We start from the raw sequence: 18,343 nt of genomic DNA, 5'->3' as shown, positions 1-18,343 counted from the left end.
GTATAATGCAGCGGTTCAAGTGTTACTACAGAGGAATATTTATTCAAAGCACAATTGACATGAACTGTCACAGATAAAGGACAGCTTCTGAACTGGCTAAAAGGTTATCTGTGTGCCTTTGATAGTCATGAGAACAGAGGTAAAACAACTGTCTCATCTCAGTCTTGCTGCCTGTTTTGCTAATCTCCACTCTAAACAGATTCCTGCGTTATAAAGATGCTTGAAGTGGGATGCATTTCTGTTCATCTTGATTTTGATATTTAAAGTTTTCATCTGTGCCTGTTGCCATAGGAGTTTGTGTGTTCATATGGAGTGGGAGTTGGCTGCTGTAGAAATCATTGGACAACCGGAGTGTTAACTGTTCTTTATCTAGGAGATCAGGAATGAAAGCCACTTACATTTTTGTGTTTAAGTATCTTTTTTTTGAGTAGCAAACTCTGAAATTGTTTTCAGTTGTTTTTTTTCACACAACACGAGCAGTCATGTTTCTGTTAACATCTGAAGGACCTGAGCACTGGATCTGCTTTGAAGGTGCATCAGAATAAAGAGGCATCTTGCAGCTTTTACAGGGACGTTAGATCTGGCTTAGAATAGCTCTATTAAAATGAGAACAGGACATCAGGTTGGCCACATGACATGGCAGTACCATATGTTTGAGTTTGAAAGCTGATACTAAGTACTCATTTCTTGCAAAGCCACTTCATTGTTCTTTGTTTCTCTTGTAAGTTAACTTACAAAGGCGGAAGGGGGATCACAGCTCCCTTTCCCAGGGACAAGGCTGAACAAGCAGATTGCTTCAAGAGCAGCTAGTACCTCCTTAGCCTCTCCTATAGCAACTGTTGTAAAAAAAAAAAAACAGCTGGAAAAACTATGTGTAGAAATGCTGATTGAGAAACAGAGCACAGGGGAGAGGGTCCATCTCCTTACAGGCAGCAGTGCAGTGTATAAAGCTGTACCACTTCATGTTGCCTTCAAACCCAAGCTTGGTACACTGATGCTTGGGAGTAAAGGAGAGGGAGAAGAGCTCTTGTAAGAGGCTGTAATAAACTCTCCACTGTTCTCTACTAGTTGTTGTAATCTGCATCTTCTGCCTACCTCTGCTGTACCTTTCTAGAAAGCTTTGCAGAACTTGATAGTAGAAATTCTTTAGTGATCCCATGTATTTTCTTAACTTGATGATGCTGTGTGGAAAAGAGATTCCAGCCCTACCTTATTGTCCTATGCTTGTATGAAGCCTCCTGCCACTAGTTTTCTGAAACAAAATGTTTTCTTTGAAATATGTGGCTTTGCAAGCAGATGCTTTCTGGTTCCTCCCCTGTAATCAAGGGCTGGATGGAGATATTAAGACAATAAAAGGAAGGTGATAGACCACTGTGGTTCATTGTTCTTGCGGTCCCCACAAACATTCTCCTAGAAAGATAGTTATACAACTTCTGCAATTTCTAAGGAGATTTAAGCCTTCTCATAGCACTTAATCTGTTTATTGTGTTTAAGTTTATTGGAAGAACATTTCAAATCTTTGCACGACATGATTAGACTATCAAAACAATATTTAATACAGCTAACCAGCAAAGCATGCAAACACTACTAGGCTGTGTCATAAATTGCACTCATACCCCAAGAGTTAGTTGAATGTTTTCAATCTATGCATTTCTTTATTTGCTCCAAATCAGTAGTTTTCCAGAACTTAGGTTCTCGTACTTAATATAGCCTTAAGACTGCGGACATCTCTTGAGAAAGAACCAGACAGTCAAAAACAGGGAGGGGAATAGTATTTTGCAAGTAAACACTGAAAAAATCAAGAAGGGCTAAGTCAGAAGGACATCACAATTTAGAACTTGGACGATAAGAAAGAACTTTTTTTTTAAAGGAAAAACCATGTAATGATTTTAGTGTCCTTTCAAGCACTTCAAAAAAGAACTTTGATCTGAATTTCAGCTCCTCATATCATTAAGGATGCATAAAATGGTTTAAGAATCTTGTGTCTTTCAGTGTGATACTGTGCTTCTGGCAGCTGTACTCTGCTGAAGCTAGTGGGATATCCAGATTTAGCTCCAAGACTAGATCAAATCCATCTTCTGAGATACATTCACAGCAGAGCACACTTCTGCTTAATCTTTAATAGGTACCTTCCTTTGAGAGCCTTCCCCTTTGATAAGACAGAAATAGAAAAGGGCCAGTCTCAAATACTTAAGTGATGATACTGTAGTATTGGTGGCTGAAGGCACTGTAGACAGGGAAAATAATTCATTCCCTAGTACAGAGGTTGTCTCAGTTAAGCAGGGAGGATTATTTCAGCAAAAGGAATATATATATATACTTTTTTCCAGAGTAAAAGGCTCCTTAAAACCAGATTTTATTCCAGCAAGGTGCAGTCTCTTACATAGTATTTACATAATCACTTAGATCTTGATAATACTGAGTATCCTCTTTGTAGTTTCAGTCTAATTCATAGTGGAGGAATCAGCAGGGATGTCTGTTCCTGGGTTTGTAGTGCTCCCATTGTTTTTAGGCTATCTTACTCCATTCAGGATTCTTCTATAAAATCAACAAAGTCTAAATCCATGTAGATGATGTGAAAGTGGCAGTTCATACAATCACTGGCTGTGCAGGTGAGTTTCAGTTAAATTTTCCTTTTTAAGGTTCAGTTAGGTATAAGAGAAGCTTTGAAATAACACCCTTCTAAAAAAACCCAAACATATAATAGTTTTGGCTTGTATCTTTCAAGAAGCACATTAGACTGATCTTTTTTCCTCTAAACATGTTTAGTGCAAGTTTGTTTTTTTTTTTTTTTCCACATATGTTTACCAAGGCACTTTGTCCATGTTCCTTGCTGGCCTATGACCAGAAAAGTGGCAGTTAGGATCAGATATTTCCCTGTAACAAAATAGGCCATCAAACTCCTACTGCTTGTTTATGGTGTTGTCTCAGCAGCCACATCTTGAAGTGTGTGCAATTAAATATCAAATTCCTGTTGCAGAAATAGCACTAGATTTCTTCACTCCCATATGGTTTTACATACTGCTATATAAAAGGATAGTTGGGAGCTTGGATTCTGGCAGATTCATAGGAATTTTTGTAAGCACTACTTCCAATGCCAAAACTGTAATTTTTATATATATAAAAAAACTTCTACTTTCTCAAGTTTTGTCAACCCAACATAAAAACACTGTCATGAGATCATTATCTTTCACAGAATAGAGCTAGTAAAAATCTGAGTAACAGTACAGCAAGAAAAAAATCCAAGAGTGGCAGAAAACGTGCTGCACTGCTACTGCCAGAACAATGACTGCCACAGTGAACAAACATCTGTACTGCCTGCAAGTTCTCAGCTTTATTCCTGCTTTTCAAGATCATCTGCCTTGTTAAAGCAGAATGATGTGGAAGAAGAGTGATTCTGCAACTGTTTTTCCTTTGGCTCTAACAGCTTTGAACTGTGTGGGCCAGAAATGGAAGTGTGTTCTGGAGCTCCTAATCAGAACCACTCTGTCTGATGCAAACTTAAGCATAACATGTTATGCATAAAGATGTTGCCTCTGACAGCAAGGTGTAAAATCGCGTTATAGATTAAAAACGTGTGCCATGAAGACCATCCAAGTGGCCTTCTGTAAACAGAAGGTCAGTGTTCTGCTTCTCTTCCTCAATTCCAAAGAAAGGCTCAATGAGGCGAGTTGGACGACAGTCCTGCTATAAGTATAGAGGCAAGCCCTTCTCATCTCCACAAACATCACAGTACACAAAGCTAAAGCTAGCCAAACCTGTGTGAGGGATGTTTTGTAGAAGCTTTGAGGGGGGGAGCTTTACTTTGAGCCTGAAGATCAGTAGCTAGGACCACAGCAGCATACTTAACAAAAAGGCCAGAACAAAAAAACCTTAGCTTGTGGTGATGATATTCTGTTAGTAGGGACAGTGCAACAGAAGGGAGATCACATGCCTGTCAAGCATGTAATGGTCAGGGGCCTGGGATGAGTAGTGCAGTGCACTCTAACAAAACTGGATCTGCTCTGATTTAGAGAACTTATCTCTCCCCTTGCCAAAGTTCAATTGCTGGAGCGGCAGAAAATTCTTTAGTCAAGCTTGAAAGATGCTGCAGACTCTTTGAAAGCCTAAACCAGCAAAAGGACTTGGTCTTACAGTAGTTCCATCATATAATAAACATCATTCCCTGCTCTTCCTGGAGAAGAACTACCTTCCTCACCAAATGGATTTAGATACTGGTAAGTACTGTGCTTTCTGTATTCCTTGACAGTAAATTCCATAAAACAATCATGTTTTGGTCCTCTCTGAGGACAGGAAGGTGCACTTTGCAGTAATGGGAGAGGACTAGTCAGTTCCACCTTGGATTAAGACGATGTTTCCTCTTGCCGTGCAGTCAGATACCTGTGGATGGCCTTCTGTAATCTGTTGCTGAAAACAAATGGTAGATGCTCTCCTAGGATCCTGTTGAGCAAGCAATCCCCTCAACCATTTTCTGAGGAACTGGGAACTTCAGTGCATGAGAGAGAGCCCCTTTAGTTTAGGGCTTTTGCATCATATTTGCCTCTTACAGTTTGGATTTGGGAGTAGACTGGAGCAACATCCTCATGTCTAGTAGTGCTTTCTCAAGATAATGTGCCATGCGAGCTGCATTTGTATCAGCACAGCTGTTGAATGCTGAAATTGCAAAGTTGATATGTTCTGCCATAGGGTTGTAACAGACTCCATAGCCATCTGGAACCACAGGACCAAAACACATCACGCAGTCTGTCTTTGCTGGGACCTGTGGAGACAATGTGATTAAAAACTGTCCAGCCAGAGACAACATGTAGATAGCAAATGGTGACAACTGGAAACAGAAAAAATTGCCATCTCATGAAAATGCTCTAGAAGAGGGGCTTTTGGTCAGACCCAAGTATTAGCACACACACGCTGGATTCTGCCACTCAGTAGCAATGTGTTTTCATATGCTTTTGCAAAGGAGCACTGCTTGCCAAGCTAAGCTTGTAATAAGTCACAAGCGAAGGCGTATGAGTAAGAACCACAGCACAGATGATGAATGTAAAGCTTTTTAGGCATCTAACTCCAACTGGTATCACATGTAGGTAGACACCAAAACACTTCTGCTGATCTTGGCCTTTGGCTCTGCTAGTGTTCGGGAGGGTTGAGAAGGGCTGTGGCAGCTGTAATCCCATAAAGCTGTAGATCTAGTCTTGGAAGCAGGCTTAAATTTTAGTCCCTAAATAGAGATTAGTTTCTAATGGAAAGGGATGATGGAGTACTGTGGAGAAGAAAAAGACAATGCAGAGAATTGAAGAGTGGTTCTGTTTTTACTCAGATGAGTCCTACCTGGCTGGTTGAGAGATTGAAGTGTGTTGCAACAGCATATGCTGTGTCCATGAACAATTCAGGAATGCTCACTAGGTCCTCAATAGCTTGAAGCTTTAAGCCTAAGAGGTGGCGGTCTATTGCATTCCCCCTTATTGCCTGTAAGGAAAAAAGACTAGATGAGAGCCTATGTAGCAGGCAAGCAAACAAAATTATCCCTGTTTTTGTGGGGGGGAGGGGAACAGACACACCTCAATTTCTAAATATTTAGAGTTAGAAGAAAACTAGAACTTTGTTTGTAAGGACTATAAAATTGAACACCCCAGTGGAATCAATCTTACAGTTCTGTCTTTTAGGCCAGTCACCAAGGACACTTGAACAACTGTCCCAAGAGGAAGCATTCCGTCAGTTCCCCAGAGCACTGTCGGATCAGAGTTAGTCCTGTGCAAGAGCATGAATGGCCAGATTGCTCTGCTGGCATATTGAAAGCTCTTAAGGTCTCTTCTTTCACCAGAACCCTCATGTGCTATGCAAAACCCCAAACCTGGCTGCATAGAGGACACTCACCATATCAGTGTATTCCCTGTGGGCCTGGGTAGCTCTCCTCAGCAAGTTTGCTTTCTCCTGGTCCTGAGGAGAACACACAGACCTGGCTGTTAGTTTTTCTACAGAATAGATAACCTGATTTTGGCCCTCCTTCTAGGATGGAGGACATAATCTGCCCTCTGTGTCTGTATTAAGCTAACGTTACTTTTTTAAACCATTTTGTCTGTCTGAGTGCTTCATTCTGAATGGAGTTCTCCATCCATCAGTAGTGGAACTTAGTTTGCGTGGCTAAACAGACATTAGACATGCTACTTCTGGTGTGATTAGAAATCTCCACATGCAGTTTTCCTGGCTATGAGTACATACAAAAGGAAAGCCAAATGAAACCCAAGGTGTATAACTATATACTCCAAGCTACATTTTAACCCAGCTTCTTATCAGATGCAGTTCTGGTTAACCGAAACCACTTGACACAGGATTACCCAAATAGGCAGCTTCACTCTTTTTCTGGAGTGCAGTCCTTTCACTCCACTACTTTCATACGCTCACCGATTTGTCAAGGTTGTCCATTGCTTGCACAAACTTGAGAGAGTCCACAGAAGTGGAGCGGATGGTGTCTGTGCGGCCCAGACGGAACATCCGTAGTGATGCACTCTCATATGTGGCACAGGCATGGCCATACATCCTGGGAGATGAAGAAAGTCATAGAAGTGAGTTTGCCTTGACAGGAATAGCTTCTTGTGGAGCAGAAGAGTTTTGGGAGAGGGGGGAGAAGGCGGTATTGAGAGCTGATCTCTGAAACATTTCTACAAAGATTTTTACACTCTTCTTAGAGCAAATTTCATTTGTTCCTTGGCATCTGCCACAGGTGAGATGTTCCAACCCAGTGCATGGGGGGAAAAAATAGGGTTTAAGAGTCTGCATAGGGCTATACAATAACAACAGGCCATGACGGCCTGCTGGTGACTTGGCTGTGACACCTTTAACAGAGTCAGATATTTGAGTTTGATGCTGAAGGGTGAAGAGGTTGAAAAGCTGCCTACTGATGGTCTTACCTGTAATATGCTAGCTGCAAGGCTTGCTGGATAAAAGCATCGGGACTTATCTTCTCTGATTTGGGGAAGTTTTTCCCAAATTGATGAAAGACCATGACTTTCACATCCAGGTCTTGGACCATTCTGCAAGGAAAGGAAGCAAAAATGTTCCTTTGCATGTTGCTTGTTCTTGTAACATAAAGGGAGGAACTTTGCTTTCACAAGGCTCGGAGAGAATTTGGTTATGATCTGCACAGGGACAGAGGGCTCCGTCACACGCAGACTTTGTGCAACAGGATTAAGCTCTGTGTTCAGACAATACCGTGGAGGTGAGTTTTTTGGCCATTGCTGAAAGTATGCCAGGTTAGATGGGCTCATGTCTCTGTATGCTCCAGTATCTCTAGCTAGATCTAGTAAAGCCTGCTCTTTCCCACTAAAGTGAGATGGGTAAGCAATCACCCCTTTTAGCATCTTTGCTGAATTTTCTCCTGGCAGGTGGCTTTAGTGTGCTTTTTGGCAATATTCAACATTGACCTAAGAAGTCACTGAGAAAAATCCCTGGCTGCAGTGAGGAAAGCCTCTTGCCTAAACCACTGATATGTTCCAAAGGGGGACATGAATTACTCCCTCAGTCACTCACCAGACTTCTCTACTACTTCATACTCACATGTTGAGGTTCTGCTTTGCCTTCTCTATGTCAGTCTTGATTTCTGGAGTGATGTTAAACCGTAGCTTCTTGGGCATTGGCAAAGGAATCATAGGCGATCTTATCAACTCTGGCTTCTTCCTGCATAAAGAAGTGTTTGTGAAGCCATTTAACCAGACCTTTGACACTAGGCTTGACACAGCAGAATTCTGGATAGAAATGCTCAAAGAGCTCATCCCTAGCACCTTATGATGCTTGTCACATGCTGAAAAATTCTTCACAGTGCCATTACAAAGTTTTTTGTTTTGGGTTTTTTGAAGGGCATGAATGAAATCTCTTCTGTGTATTCCACCCAGAGGAACAGCTTTGCCACGCAGAAGTCCTGTCAACTCTGAAAAGCAGTTTTCCTTAAGAATGGAGCAGTAGCAAAAATTACTCATGTGAGTTGGGCTTACTCAATCCTGATCGCTAACAAAATAACTGTAATAACTAATCAGCAGACCACTACCCTTCCTCCAAAGCAAACTCCTAGGGGGTGAGCTGTGAAGAGTATATTCTTGGGGAGCAGGTGGTTTAAAACTTATCTCCAAAGTGGAGGAAAAATATAGGTAGCAGGACTCACGTGTACTCCACGATGTGATCCAGAAGAGCAACAATGGGTGGGCCTTCTGAAGGAGCATGCTCGTATACAAGACCACAGGAGCCATCTTCAGCAATGATGAACTATGAAAGAAGTATGAGAGGACACAATGGTGAAGAGAGACATCCAGTGTGAAGTAGGAGTTATCCAGAGAGGGATCTTGGTATCTAACTGCTCTGTATCAGAATGGATAGTGATCATATTCCTGCATGCTGGAAAGGTAACATATTAGGGTCTCATTTAGCAGAACAGCAATAGAAGTCCTCCAGTAGGCCTAAGAGGATCTGATATCACCATTACACGGATATGCAGAAATTACACAGATAGAAGAATGTGCCTGACGTATTGGTGAGCTCAGTCCTTTGGCAATATGGACTGGTTCAATGGGTTTGATTTACTTAGAAGCTCATGTAATACAGGAATAATATTGCCTTGTGCTGACTTACCCTTACTTTTCAATTAGCTGAAACACTTAAGCTTTATTCCATCAATGAGGAGTTCCAAACAGGAACAAAATAGCTGAAAACATTAGGAAGCATTCGGCAGATATGGAAAGAATCCTTTTAAAGCACACTGAAGTGTCTAGGAGTGAGGACAGATCAACTCATACAGAAGGAGCAACTCGAATAGCAGCTACTCTTGAAGGATCCTGACAAGACTGAAGGGAGAAGAGATCAGAGGGATACTGTGGGATGGCAGCTGATGCTTGGAAAAAAACCTGGGTAGTGTCTGGCAGAGACAGGAAAAGTGACAAGCCTGGGGGAAATACAAGAAACAGACCTCCCTACGTTTGGGCTGCTTCCAAGCAGACAAGGCATTGTTCACCGCAGGCAGAAAATTGATTTACAAGGAACATAAAGAAGAGCTATGCTGAACAAGGCTGCACTGAACAAGCGTGGGCAGAAGCAGTGAAAGAACTGAAAAATCCCTGAGGCAGGAAGGAGTGCTTGTGGTGACTGCAAGGGAAACCAAAAGATTTTATACTGTCAGCCTCCACACCTTGCCCTGCTTATTTCTCCGCTCTGTTATGAGGAAAGCTTTCCTGCAAAAGGTTTCTGGAGTCTCTTAGATGTTTGTAGTCTCAGGAAAAAGCATCTCCTCCAGACCCATGTCTTCAGTGTCTCTATTGCATCAGCACTTACCTGAAGGGTTTTGTCAAACCATCGGTTCCCACTGTTCCAGCGACTTCCTCCACCATGCAGCATCTGAGCAGCCACACGGCTCTTGTAGATGTCCTCAGACACCCGGGGCATTGGGGCATCGAGGCAGACAGTAAAAATGCTCTTCTCAATTGCACGCACAGATTCCTTGTTGGTCTTATCTGGGACAGAAAGGGAACAGGAAATAACAAAGAGGAGTTGAAAAAATTGTGTTTTAATTGGAGGGAGGCTGAAATTTGAAAGAGCAGGATGGAAGGACCCAGTACTGGATCCCCATTGTACCTCATGCACTATTGGTCATGTAGGGGTCTATACACTTACTAAAGCTGTACGTAGTTGGGTTGTTACAGATGGGAGCGTGTTACAGTCGCACTCTTTTTGGCATGGTTCTTACATCCCACCCATTTGTAAGGCAAAAAACTCTTATGATTTCAGGTCAGTTAGCGAGCCAAGCTTCACACTTCACCCATGTAGCTTCCAAAACAGAAATAGCAATGCTTTGCAATGAAATTAAGTTGCTGCTTTGGGGGTGGAAAGCTTGCGTATCTGTCCAGAACAAGCTTCCAAAGGCTTTTCAAAGTAAAGAGCCAAACAGAGCACAGTGGAGAGGTTGGTAGTTGGTGTTTGTTAGCACTTGCATGGGAGGGGCTGCACAGACCTTTGAGAAGGTTGTTGTAGGCTTTTGCCCAGCTGTTTCGGTGGTTGGTGGTGAGGATCCCAATAGGCTCTTTATTCGTTTGGAGTGAGGTGTTCCAGATCTTCTCCAGCTGAATGAAGAGCTGGTCAGTGGTAAGGGGACTTCCATCACTGTTGTAAACATCCAACTCAAAGAACTGAAGATGAGAAGAATGGACAAGGACAGAGACAGAAAATGAGAGATCTGTATTGTCCAGCCCCAGAATCGAGGAGCAGCCACTTTGAAGAGGTAAGACCAGAGCTAGGAATGTGGCTTACAAGGAGACCTTTATACGCTGCTCAGAATTGAGAGACCCAAGTCCAACTTCCCTTGCAGGGCATAAATACAGTCAGGGTTTTAAGGAGCTCAGAAAACATGGTAACAAGGGTCAATACCTAAGAGGAATTACTATTTCTGAGACTTGTCCATGGTGGCAGGGTTCATTATCCCCTTTCCACCTGAAGTTTCCAATTCCAGACCCCATCTGTTAAGTCTTAGCTTTCAAAGACAGAAATTGCAGGGATAAGAAATAGAGGAGGAGAGACCTTTTCTGCCCTGCAGTCCCTTGCTCTGACAGGGCAATCCCAGGTGTTTGCCAGCTGAGGCCAAAGGGGATAAAGGGAGCAGGAATAAATCCCTGGTGAGGCAAACCTTGTGGGTTGTTCCCTTTCCTCTGGCACAGCCAGCTGAAAGGGACGCCTGCATTCAAACCAACCTCCTTGAAAGCCATACCTGGAAGTTGTGAACCACCGTGATGTGTCTGGACTGCTTTTTGCCTTTGGCATAGTTGACAATGGAGTCCCGCTTGGGTCCAGGAATGCGGCAGGATGAGAGGATCTGGTAGTACTGGTTCATGCAGAGGGGCTTCCCACCCATGTACTCCACTGGGAGGGTCTCACTGCAGAACATGGCAAAGTAAGGAAGGAGGGGATGAAAAAACAGCAGTGAAAAGTCCCGCAGTCCCCATACAAGACAGGCTTAGCCATGCAGCCAGTTATCACCCACTCCAGCAAGGCCTAAACATGTGGGTGCAGGTAGTCTTAAGTGGGGTCATTCCTTCCTGTTCCCACCAGCCTTCTTAGTAAGGACTACAGAAAGTGTCTGCTTGCTGATCTTTCACTTGGGAAGGGGAAAAATCACTATCCTATCTTATAAACACATATAAACATGTTTGGGGGATGTAACATAAATAAGCCATGTTCAACAGAGGCTGGTTGGGGCTCAGAAGAGAAGGGGTAGGGAGGAAGAAGCTTCTCCAGAGCTCATCCTGGCTAGCCTGGAGTTGAGAAACACCAGAAGCCCAAAGAAGACACACACATTCCTGCTGCCTGAGCTGCAACTTATTGTTTGGAAAAACAAAGTATGTAACTCTACAGGACTGTCAGTCAGGTTCACTCCCTCTAAGTGTGCACACGTGCCAATGTAAATATTAAGGTAAACAAAGAGCATGAAGAGAGAAAAGTAAATTTGCTTTTTTCCAGTGGTGGTGACCTTGGCAGTGAGCAGTGATGTTGATTACAATATCTCTCTTCAGATATATGCTGTTTTCTCTTGGCTTTCTATTTGAGAAGGAGAGGTACGGACTGAGCTCAGCCTCTCTGTGGCAGTAAGGAACACTCAGGAAGTTTGGAGGGCCATTAACTCACTTGTCAATCATTGTCTTGAAATCCAGGACGCCCTCGATCAGCTTGGCAGCAAACCTGGAAAACAATCAAATGTAATCAGTAGAGATAAAGCCCAGAACAGCTGGGACTTAGGAAAGAGCTGAGCAGGGCTCTGCTCCTTGGGTTCAGCCTTTCTGCCAAGTCCCTATTGTATGTGTCTTTGGATAGCTGATGAAACCACTCAGAGTTTGAGATCTGAGGTTGCTGGATAGTCCTATCATGTAGTACTTCAATGTTTCTTTTTGTGTAACTAAGGAAGCCTGGACAACCTTGAAGAAAGTAGCATTCAGCTCAGATGCCTAAATGATACTTCAGCAGCAGCATTGTTCACGCATGTGTTGTGACTTTTGTCACTCCTAGTTCTGAGTCTTAGCATTAAAACTACACTGAAAAGAAGACTTCTGCCTTTCCTTGGCCAGGGGCCACCTCTGAGTTTCAGGCTAAGATGCAGCTGTATCTCCCTGTGTCCAAGACTTTTACCACTGCTGACTTAGCATTCCTACCCAATGAATGTGCTGCTGCTAAAGCAGCCCTAAGACCATTCCTCTGGCATCTAAAGATCTGAAATGCAGATATGCTGCATGCTGACACTGAGGCGTTGCGTTTACTAGGATCAATGTATACACCACCAACGCCAACTCCCAGCAGGGAGGGAGGCTCTGACAAGCCACATCAAACTGCTTGGCTAGGGAGTGACAGGTTGGACTTCTCTGATCTAGGAGCTCCCACCCACACATAGGAGGAAGGAGGTCACTGTGACAAGAGGTTGCAGTCAGCTGAACTTCGAAGGCATTAAAGTGGCGGGAGCAGTCAGCATTTGCAGGCAGTGTCATCTTGATTTGTTCAGCCTCCCCATCCCTAGTAAAGATCAAAGGAAATAACTCCAAGGACCTAAGGGCTATTAAATAAAACACACATTCTCTACAGTCATTTTCAATGAAAACTTCCCAGCTTTATTGCAAAAACTTGAGAAAGTAAAACAGCTAGGAAGCAAAAGTGAGAGAGCCTATGTTCTTTTCCAGAGAGCAAACAGCCTGGGAGCAGGGCTAGACCTTGAGGGGGAGATATGGGGAGAGGTTAGTTAGTTGGCTTGTTTTCAATCTGCAGTGTTGCCAGATTAAGGATTGGAGAACTCCACTTTTTTAATTTGCCTTCTGGTTTCTGAATCTTTTGTCTCAAGTCATGCTGTCAGACTTCTTTCTGCAGCTGCAAACTACACAATCATGCTTTTAAATTGTGTTTCACATGGGAGTTCAGATTCTCATGCTGCTGCTTGATTCCACCGGTTGGGACTCCTGGTAATGCTCAACATCTTATCTTCCATTTGGATGACTTAAAAGTGAATTATATGATCAAGAGCTTTTAAAATAGGATGTTTAGTCTTGCACTTCCCGGTAAGGCTCACCCTCTGCACCCCTGGTCATATGTGGAAAGTAGGAATTTGTTCTTGCCCTCACTCCCCCCTGGCTGGTATTTTGATTTGCTGGAGCAGTGATGACTGGTTACTGTGGAAAAGGTGACCCTGTATAAAGGCCAACATTAAGTTTTGTGGCTAGAGTTTGATACGTGCACATGATGGCTGTTAAAAATTAAAGGGGGCCCACGAGGAAGAGAGGATATGAATCAGAGGCAGGTTCGGGAAAGAGTGAGAGAATCCACTGTGTGCTTAGTGGCAGCAGTGGGGTGGTCTCAGCTGTGGGACACTGCGATGCTCGTTAGCAGAAGGGAGCCGGAAACATGGCAGTGTTTGATTGCAAGGAAGAGTTGGGGGTGGAGAGAGGCTGGTCTTTTAAGCTATAAATCCACAAGTGTAATGACATGGGAGGGGACAGTCCCCTGCAGGAGCAGTCTGAATGACAGCAGCAGGCTCCCCCCATCCCTATGGGCTGGCAGACTCCAGAGGCATTTCTGTATGGTCTCCCTTCGTGCCTCTTAGTCTTTAGTGTGTCTATCCATGCAGAGATCTGTGCTACAGCAAAGACCTAAACCTATGTTTTGAGTCCCAGTTTAGTGCCTAAACCACTGGACTGTTCCATTTTCCCCATTGGTGAGCTATTTAGCCTGGTGCAATCAGGAACCTCCTTACAGCCCAGCAGTCTTTCCTTGTCCCTACAACCCTCTTGCCCAGCATAGACAGCTATCAAATTTGGGGACCACATGCTAATTACTCCCTTTCCCAACCAGCCTGAATACCTTCCTCCCTGTCCAGCAGAGAGAACTCATCTCATCCAAAACCTAGGGGAAGCAGAAAAGGACTTTACCTGAGCTGACCTTGCCGATCCAGAAAATCCTGCTTAGGTAAAACCACGCCTGGGCTGGAGTGAACCACAACTGGCAGGCGATACTCCAGGTAAGCTGTCTTCAGCCACCAGTCAGAGAGCTGGGACGGAGAAAGGTAACACGCAGGCATGGTATCTGCTGCTGTTCGGTCCAAGCCCAGCTGAACAGCCACAACATCCTGCCCCCAGCTCTGTCCCGCACTTTGCAAACAGTCTGGGTTTTATGCTTTGCGTGTGTAAGGGAAGCAGGGGATTTGAGCAAGGCAGTGGGGGATCTAGGTGCAGGGCTGGAACAGAGGATTTCCTACTTCTTGGGGGCAGCTGTGTGATGCTAACAGGTTTAGGGGCTTCAGCAGCCACAGACAGGGTCAGTGACTCCCTGTCCTGCCATGTATCTCTCTGCAAGCCCAAGTCCTGGTGAGACGCTCATGCAGCTCAGAAACCTGAGCAGCCAACTGGTTGGGAAGATGAAGCCATAAAAACACAGATGCCGGTGGATGCACCCAAGACTGGAGAGGTGTGTGTCAGACTTCCACCCCTTCTAATCATAGCCCAGGGATGCAGTCCTGACCTACCCAGTTCTCCGTTTTCTTGGCTCTTCTCTCCAGGCCCTTCTGCAGCCTCTCCCCGACGCCTCCTGGTTTGCGGAACTCATTCACCAGCTCCTGCGTGTGGTTCCACTCCTCCTCGCTGATGATGGGCTGCAGAGCCTGCAGGTAACGGTCCAGGGTCTGCTGGAGCGGTGGCACTGGGAGACTGGGCAATGCTTCCTGATGAAGTAGGAATCTGCCTGGGATCTTGCCTAAAGCTGTTGGTTTCAGCAGGCCATAGGGCCTGGCCTGCAAAGCACAGAGCAAACGTTGAGACAAAACTTCCTCCCATTGTGAACGAGGCAGCAAATAACTTGCATCTGGGAATCTCCATCCCAACCTCTCTGAGGACACATAGATGTCTCAGCATAGGAGCAGAGCACTCAAAAGCAAAATGCAAGACATAGGTCTACTGATAACATGCTAGAGACGGTCATAGGTTATCCAGAAAAACTGCAAAAGAGAAACTAGATCTCCCAAGATACTGATTCTCAGCTCATTGAACAAAATGCTGCCACGATAATGATGCATCTGCCACCTTCTGGGCGCCTTCAAGCTGATAGTTGCCATGTGTTTGACAAAAAACAAACCCTTCCATCCCATGGTAAGTGGGAAGAAAGCAAGCTATGGAAGAAATATTAATCTTGGGTATTGTCAAAAATTGTTTCATTCCTTCTTAAAATGCACAACAGCATAAGATCAGAAAGGTAAGCAGAACCTTGTGCCAAATCAAACTACACAGTGGGCTTTAGGAGGCAGAATTTAGTTAAGGTGAGTCAAGCCTGGGACGAGATTAAAATACCCCTTCTCTGGCTGGCCAGCCAATGTACAGAGCCAATGATGATCAGGGAAGGGTTGACTGTGATGTGCAGGCTTTGGGGCAATTCTCCTTTATAGTACTGGAGATCCTCCCAGTTACTGGAGGACCCAGCTATATTAGAAGATCCTCCATCCAGGTATACTAGTGTGGGCTTGGCCCAAGTACAGATACCTTCGGGGATGGAGCAGGGAGAGCAGTCCAGGAAACTGTGTGTGATGTCAACACTCCCCTAGGATCAGACTGGGACATGTGGGTGTGAAAACCTTAAAAAGCATGGCACCCATCTCCCCAGACTGAGAAATGGAACAGAGCAAAACCCACTGCTAACCAGGAAATGAACTCACCATATTCCCCCCAAATTCAAAAACATCCCCTTGGGTGAGCAGGGTTGGACACCCTTCTCCTTGAAGATGTTTAAATTGTACTCTAGTGGTTTTGAGTTCCCTCTGCTCCTCCCCCTCTGTTGGATCTAGTGAATCAAACACTCTCCTCCAGGACTCTGGACTTTGCACTGAGGATGCAAAGCCAGCGAGAACATGCCCTTTGATTTCCAAGGCAATGAGAAAATAGCCATCCTCCCGCCTCCTCCCAGAGGTAAGCACAGAGAAGTAGAAAGAAAGGGCCAAATCTGCAAGGTGACAAAGTTTTCTCCATGGTGCTGAGCCCTCAGAGAAAATACTGTGTTCCTTGTAGGACCTGGCAAGAACTAGGGGATCAAAGTTCAGACAAGGAAGGTTTAAAAAAAAAAAAAAGAGAGAGAGAGAAGGGGGAGATTACTGAAGCATGAAAGGAGAACAGAGCTAGGAAGAAATGAAGGGGGTTAATCGTGGCTGTGCGGGGATACTGTACCTTCTCTGTTTGTTCCTGCTTCCTATCCATGGCTGGAAGGACAGAAAAGATCGTAAACCTCTCCCTCGGCCTGCCTCGGTTTCTTCTTCCACCTGACAATGCGCTGCCCGTGCAGGGAGTCACCTCATTAGCAAACTGTCACACGACTGCTCTGTTCAGAAGGCTCAAGGCCAGACATGGGCCTGGGAGAGGCCAGGGGTAACCAAACCATCAAATTGCATCAAATGCCATGAAGGCATCTTTCCAGAAAGCCCTCCCTTGGCCAGACAGTCGGAGCCTGTACGTGCTGCATTACCCTGTCGTTGTTTGCTGACTGGTACACGTGTTAGCAGAGGGCAGAGTCTCTCTTTGATCAATAGCTCTGGGCTTCCAGCCTTGGTAGATGTGTGGACACTGGGAAGTCATCCCAGCAGTTTGTGGGAGCAAGGAGGGGCTTTTCCTTTAGCCTCTGCCTAGTGTGTGAAGCTACTGCAGCTGTTTTGAGACAAGCCAGAACATCTCTGGACAAGAGAGATCCCAATTTATGTCTTGGAAGCAGGTGGCACTCTGGGCTGTCATCACTTGGGATGAGCCATAGGGAGCACTTCTGGAGGCAATGGGGAATTCAGTCCTTTTGCTCAGACTGAGCAAAGGTGGCCAGAGGGTGTCAGATGGGGGCAACTCTCTAGCAGGAACTGGACCATAACCCAGCATTGCTGTAGACAGATTAGCTGGAGATGGGAGCAAATTCAGCTTGGGGACAAAAGATGGTGTCTTACTGCCCTCATAATTGTTATTGCAAGCTGGGTCTTTGGGGAATTCTAGGTTGTCAAACCTTAAATTAAAAAAAAAAAAGGTATCTCCAAAGTAGGGCAGCAACAGAATGAGCATGCATGAGGCTGTCACACCCTCCTCAATGTCTAATTCAGTTAAACAACAAGGCAGACATAAGCAGTCTTTGGCATAGCTACGATCTATCTAGTATCATGATTCCAAGCAGTTTCAGATTGACTCTGGAGTAACAGGGAAAATCCCAAATCAAAATAATTGAAAATTACTGCATGTTAAAGCGTGGGATAGGCTTGCGCCTTTCCTTTCTTATGTCCTCTGCCTGTTCGTTTTGAGGTCAGACTCAAGTGTTTGGTGGGAGGAAGAAGAGTGACCACAGCTGAGCAGAGGCGGCAGCTAGCTGGCAGCAAACAGCCCACCTTTCCCCATGAGCGACAGGGGAAACGAACAGCAGCAGAGCGCGGGGCGTGCGGCCGTCGCCAGCTCGCAGCCTGGCATCGCTCCCAAGCCGCGTTCCAGCCAACAGGCAGCTGACCTTTTCCAGGGCCCGCAGAGCTGGTGGCAGATCTACCTGCAGCCTGGGGCAGGAGGAATTTCAGAGCGGTATCCGATTCCCAGCACGGCCACAAATATTTAGTGTCGGATGATAGGGATCTGTCGCTCTCTCTCTCTCTCTTTTTTTAATTTGAAGCTGGACACCCCTCGAACCCCGAGACAACCAGCCCTGCCCGTCTCCTGGGGAGCAAATCCACCACGTAGCTGCTGTTGTCCCACACCGTCTCCTCCCCCCGGGATCTGTGGGTGTTGGCAGCAACCAGTGGCTAAGCCCAGGCGCGGGGCTGGGGGTGGCAGCTCCGCCGCGTGTGCGACCGTCCCCTCGCCGGCAGGGCAAGGCGCGTTTCGCAGGCTAAGGCTGCGGCAGCCGCTGCGGCTTCTCGGCCTTCCCTCGCCCCTGACCAGCCGTGGCCGGCGTCCGGCTGCCCCGCGGCCTTTGGGCCCCGCGCGGCTCTGCCCCGGGTCGCGGCTCCGGGCCTTAACGGCAGCAGCGCGGCTGCCCGGCACCGCGGCGACACCGCCGAGGCCTCGCGACCGGGCCGCTTGTCCGCGGGACCCGCGCTCGCGCCGCGCGCCCCGACCCAGCGAAGGGGTTTAGTCCCCAGGCCCGGGAGGGCCCGGCCCGGCCCGGGGGGGCGTGTGGCCCTCGCCGCCCGCTCCTGGGGCAGGTGGTGGGGCCCGGCCCCCCTCCGCCCCGCCGCCTCCCCCGCCCCCCGAGCCCGGCTCCCGCACTTACCGCAGCCCTCGCCACGAAGGCCAGCATGGCTCCACGCCCGCCCGCCGCTCTGCCCGCCCCGGCCTCGGCCTCGGCC

At 46.1% G+C, this 18,343-nt stretch overlaps 1 protein-coding gene across 3 annotated transcripts; it reads right to left on the bottom strand.

Moving 5' to 3' along the window:
- Positions 1-1,475: 1,475 nt before the first annotated feature.
- Positions 1,476-18,308, bottom strand: CRAT (carnitine O-acetyltransferase). Of its 3 annotated transcripts, none has more exons than XM_067309296.1 (14): positions 18,268-18,308; positions 14,525-14,788; positions 13,932-14,050; positions 11,653-11,706; positions 10,739-10,904; positions 9,989-10,163; positions 9,313-9,491; positions 8,153-8,253; positions 7,552-7,671; positions 6,906-7,028; positions 6,400-6,535; positions 5,872-5,934; positions 5,326-5,463; positions 1,476-4,759 (listed from the first exon to the last, which is right to left on the bottom strand). In XM_067309296.1, exons 1-14 carry the CDS (start codon positions 18,292-18,294, stop codon positions 4,544-4,546), a joined length of 1,881 nt encoding a protein of 626 aa, XP_067165397.1. In that variant the 5' UTR covers positions 18,295-18,308; the 3' UTR covers positions 1,476-4,543. The 3 variants fall into 3 exon arrangements, with proteins under 3 accessions (XP_067165397.1, XP_013805126.1, XP_013805127.1); XM_013949672.2 differs by lacking the exon at positions 18,268-18,308 and adding an exon at positions 16,209-17,573; XM_013949673.2 differs by lacking the exons at positions 5,326-5,463; positions 18,268-18,308 and adding an exon at positions 16,209-17,574.
- Positions 18,309-18,343: the final 35 nt, after the last annotated feature.

The sequence above is a fragment of the Apteryx mantelli genome, chromosome 21 (assembly GCF_036417845.1).
Source record: "Apteryx mantelli isolate bAptMan1 chromosome 21, bAptMan1.hap1, whole genome shotgun sequence".
In the NCBI taxonomy this organism is placed as follows: Eukaryota; Metazoa; Chordata; class Aves; order Apterygiformes; family Apterygidae; genus Apteryx; species Apteryx mantelli.
The sequence above is the reverse complement of the archived record's forward strand: the minus strand, read 5'-3'. Positions and strand labels throughout refer to the sequence as shown.